The sequence below is a fragment of the Sitodiplosis mosellana genome, unplaced genomic scaffold, assembly GCF_009176505.1.
Source record: "Sitodiplosis mosellana isolate CC-2019 unplaced genomic scaffold, AAFC_SMos_1.0 Smas_scaffold_16, whole genome shotgun sequence".
In the NCBI taxonomy this organism is placed as follows: domain Eukaryota; kingdom Metazoa; phylum Arthropoda; class Insecta; order Diptera; family Cecidomyiidae; genus Sitodiplosis; species Sitodiplosis mosellana.
In genome coordinates, this window is record NW_022595258.1 from 353809 (window position 1) to 358704 (window position 4896).

Here is a 4896-nt window from a genome sequence, read left to right on the forward strand (position 1 = left end):
ATAAGTTTTTACAAAACTTTCGAACGAACGAACGAACAAAACAATTTTTTTTTATGTTGTCGAACGGTCGAACAAGTGTTCGAAAGTGTTCGACGGCCAACACTAATTGTGACTCACAACGATTAAATTGATTCAATAAGTCATAAGTTGACTTCAAATTTTCAAAAATAAATTCATATTTCAAGTCAACTAAGGCGTTCCTATTCTCAGCTGAAAAAAAAACTCACTTTTTCACATCCGGTTTGCATTCCCACGTTTGAAACGGCAGATTTGCATACCAATTCACGGCCAATCCGAAGCATCCCAATCGTCCGGCACGAAATTGAACTGCCAATTTTTCTTCATTGAATTTTGGGTCGTGTACATCACGCGTACTCCATCGTCCAATCACATCGTCATACTTCATTGATGGCGGTGGTCTGGAAATGGACAAAAATTGGATCAATTTTAATTTTCGATTGTTAGTTCAACAATTTAGTAGATCGATCGACTTTTCAAATGGTTTAAGAATTGAATATTTCAAAAAAAAAAAATTGCTTGAAAAAAGTTGAAAACTGTTCAATTACTCTTCATCATCGCTATCATCAAACTCGTCTTCACTTTCCTCTTCAATCGGTTCGATAGCTTCAGGCACTGCTTCGACCTTCTTACTGGGATTCCAAGTAAATTCTTCAGTTTTGAAAAGCATTTCATCCGTATTGGATTCAGTTTCTTGTTGATCAGAGCCAAGTTCATCAGGCAACGACGCGGACAGAATTTCCGATATCTCATCCATAAATTTTTGAATTTGTGGCTGTTGCTTTTCGTGTAAGTCGTCCAAATCATGAAGTAACTGAGAAAATAAGTACTCTTTTTCGTTCGGATTTATTTCGGTGGGTTTGCGGTCCAAAATTTTCACAGTGAATTTTAAATTACGTTTCGGATGTAATGGTCGCGGCGAATTTGTGGGAATTAAAAAGTCTTTTGTTGATTCAATTTGAACACAGTCTTTTTCCACATTTTCAGAAGCACTGGAAAAAATCGTTGAACTCTTCGGACGGGACTCTGGCTCACTCAAAGCTATTATGTAACCATCGGGTAGTCGAGGCACAATTATATCTTGTATTATGAAATTGATATCAATTTTCGGCGGAATTCGCAACAAATTGAAGTCTGTAATGCTCACTTCGGTGCGTTGGGTTTTGCGTGATACCATTCGAATTGAGCGTTGAGTCGGTAACTGATCGGTCGATGACTTGTTTTCGATACGCTCAGAAACTTCAGTCTCGGCAACGATTTCCCAACGACACACCGTCGGCGGTTCAAACCATATGATGTCATCGGGTAGTCTAGAAGAAAGGAACGATTTTGAATATGTGTTTTTCCTTTGGGAAAATTAGAGAGATTAAAAATTTCTAAACTTCTCATACCAAATCTCAAATTCTTGACTGTATCATTTTAAAACAAAATTTTCAATGTAAACTCACGTGATGGTAACATATGCCAATTTACTGAGTCCACGTTCAACGGCTTTCACTTCAATTTCGACCTCTTCAGGCAGTCGACGAACGCCGGCGGGAGTTGGATCTGGAGCTCGAAAATACTGGAAAAACTGTCGTTTCTTTAGTGCCTTTGAACCGCCAACTGGAATTTGATTTTTGCAAAAGATTAATTCTGAGACATTTTTTGGAGAACTTTCCGTTTTTCCGGATTTTTTCAGGGTTTATCGTTTTTTGTTTTTTTTTAACTATAACAAACTGCTTACTTGTTCTTAAATAAGATTTTGCTGATAATTTAACGCTTTGTTCGGGCTGTTCAAAGTACTCCAAACAGTAAATTCCACCCACAACCCGATATTGCCGTAGATTGACTTCGAATTCCTTCATATTCAGTGCTTCGCGTCCTTTGCGAAGGCGATCTTTCTTCATGATGTCGTTTATATAATCCATGTAAATTTTGTCAATGTCCACGATTGGCATGTTTAGCAATTCGAAATTATCAAATGGAACGGCGCCATCATTACCACTAGCTCCAACTTGAGGTTTTCCATCACTCTCGGCCCGTGCGATTTTTTCCAACTCTTTGCGCTTTTTCCACTCTTTTTTTGCCGCTTCACTCAAATCCATTTTGATCGGTCTGTCACCGGGCATTTGAAAAGTCGGACAAAAATCACTGAAATGATCGTAATTCAACAACATTCCACGGATTGCACCGTTTTTACATTTCACCGAAGGTGGTAACGACAAATTTAGCTTGATCGACGGGAAATCGATGCTAATGTAACTCCTGGAGAAGAAAAGTGATGGGAATTTAAGCAAAGAGTTGAACGATCATTTTAGAATGAGAAATTCCCCCATTGAGAATTGAAAACATTGATTACGACTTACTTCGCCTCTTTTTGACGCTCTTTTTCATTTCTGAAGAGAAAGACAAAGCATTTGGATTAGCATTAACGTTTTTAGTAAAAAAAAAACTTTTTAAACTGTTGCCAATGGTTTTTGGAATCAAAATTGATTGAACATATTTCAACTCGGTCATTTTTCAAAGAAAATTCTCATTTTTATACAAAAACTCACAGTAATGGTAGTGGTATATCTCGTTTGGTCCAGAGATGTGATTTGAATACGTCACACTCATAGAAATGGGTAGCTATTAAAAGACCTTCAAGTCTGTCCATTTGAAAAAAGAGTTTTTTTTAGATTGGTGAAAAAAATATTGTTTTTGTTTATTCTTTAAATTGAAAATGAATGAAAATTGAAGATTTGAAAATCAAAACACGAAATTTTTTGCCAAACACCAAAAAAAATCAGAAGAGAAAAGATTTTTCCATCAAACGAAACCAGTTTCAATTTAATCAACTCACTGCATATCACGATCGATATTCGAAAGAATTTTGAATGAAAAATCGTCGATGTATTCGGTCAGTTTTTGTCGGAATTCCAACTTCAATCTGTGTAGTTCGGTGATTATTGTTTCTCTAAGTCCATTTGGTTGCTCAATAGCTTCGTCAATTTCTTTGAGGATCTAAATAAGATAGATTTATGTCGTTAACACTGGGTCGTCCAAGGAGATTTTATTATTTTCGTTGATTTGCATTTTCATACCCCAAGAACATCAAGTGTTCTTTTGGCATACAAATTGCCCAGATTTGGTTGTTGCTGTTGCAAATGAACTCTGGTCGCATTTGCAATGCTTCTGTTCTGTGTCAGTATTGTTCGTTCATCTGTTCTCAATAGCCAATTCTGTTCGTTTTCATTGTATCGGTTACATTCCAGTTGCCACATGTGAATGTATTTTCGCAAATCACCGGGATCATAGGCGTTTGGCAATCCGTTACACCGCATGTAACGCTTCCACTATTGAATTCGGATAAAAATCAATTGAAAATTAATTTTTTTTTATTAAACTTTGATCAATCTGTTTATTTTTATCGAGGTAAAAATTTGAAGAATGTTATTGGCATCACATGAGGCTTTGTTTTTGATGAGGCTTTTGAAAACTTCTAAGCAATACAACACATTTTGATCGTAAGCCCTGCTGAAATACACATCTCAGCAGGGTAAGAAACTCACAAGTTTTCTTGATTAATAAAAACACTGTTGGTTTTTTTTGCCTTACCTCTTGCAATTTTAGCTGTTCAGCGTAAATTTCCTCAATTTCCTTAGTGATATCTATTAAGAGAATGGAATTGGTATGAAAAGATGTTGCTTTGTTTAGAAGGGAGCTGTGTTAAACTGAGTTGAAGACGTTTAATATCTAATTTATCATTTATTCATTCAATCGAATTCATTTTATACATCATGCTTACTTCTGAAAAATTCACAACTTTCAGCCAATTGAACGCGCCTCATTTTATTCTCCTGAATTTCACGCTTTTGTCGCTCTCGAGCATCAGACAATTGTTTCAGTTTTAGATTTCGTTCTTCTTCCAGTTGACGTTGCCTGCAAGTTTTAATGTGTTTGAACAGGGATTTTCAAGTATTAAGTGTGTTTGGAAAGAGTTTCTTTTAACAAGTTTAACGGATATATTAGTGGATACCACTGGAATTATTGTTAATTTACAATGGAAGAAATAGTATGTTTGTTTCGCTTCAGCGTTTTTTATCTGTAATTTCATTTTCAACACCTTCTCAATTCGAGTTTTTTTTGTTTTTCTTGATTTTCTATAAAAACTGTCATTTTTCTCATTTTACATCCATTAAGCTAAGTACACAGTTCCTTGTGAAATGAAAAAATTTCGCCGGTGAAATCTTCACAGGTGATATTTGTATGGTATTTTTTTATTTTCCAATTGCAAGCATAATGATTTTTGATGCATGAAACAGTTAACTCCTTTCAATATCAACACGACACATGAACAAATTTGAATTTTGAATTCTTTCTTTAATGTATTTTGATCTTTCTTATTTTTTCACGGCTGTGAAAAAAATTTCGCGTACATTTTGCACGCGAAATATTTTTCACGACCGTGAAAAAAATTTGTTCAGACAAAACACATAGAAGAATGAACTCAAAAACCGAATTTGTTCATATGTCGTGTTGATATTGGAAGGAGTTAACTGTTTCATGCATCAAAAATCATTATGCTTGCAATTCGAAAATAAAAAACACCATACAGATATCACCTGTGAACATTTCACCGGAGAAATTTTTTCATTTCACGAGGAACTGTGTACTTAGCTTTACTAACTACTTGACATTATGAATAAATGAAAACACTAATTCAGTTATTACTGTTAAATTCATGTATACAGAAGAGCAAAAATGATTGAAAAAAAAAAACAAAAATTGTGGAGTAAAAAAAAATTGAAATTAATAAAAACCATACCTTTCTTTTTCCATTTCGACGCGAAGTGCCTCAGCTTTCTCGGCTTCGTACTTCTTCCGTTCTTCTTTACTCATCTTTTTCTTTCCCAT

At 35.0% G+C, this 4896-nt stretch overlaps 1 protein-coding gene across 1 annotated transcript in view; it reads right to left on the reverse strand.

Annotated features, from left to right (window-relative positions):
• Nucleotides 1-4896, reverse strand: part of LOC129568099 (dynein axonemal intermediate chain 7) — an 11960-nt gene extending 7064 nt beyond the window's left edge. The window contains exons 1-11 of the mRNA XM_055445659.1: nt 4808-4896; nt 3788-3921; nt 3598-3650; nt 3084-3335; nt 2843-3003; nt 2556-2648; nt 2367-2396; nt 1745-2265; nt 1467-1623; nt 567-1328; nt 228-419 (exon numbers count right to left, since the gene is read on the reverse strand). Coding sequence (XP_055301634.1) covers nt 228-419; nt 567-1328; nt 1467-1623; nt 1745-2265; nt 2367-2396; nt 2556-2648; nt 2843-3003; nt 3084-3335; nt 3598-3650; nt 3788-3921; nt 4808-4896 — 2444 coding nt within the window. The remainder of the gene's footprint in view (nt 1-227; nt 420-566; nt 1329-1466; nt 1624-1744; nt 2266-2366; nt 2397-2555; nt 2649-2842; nt 3004-3083; nt 3336-3597; nt 3651-3787; nt 3922-4807) is intronic.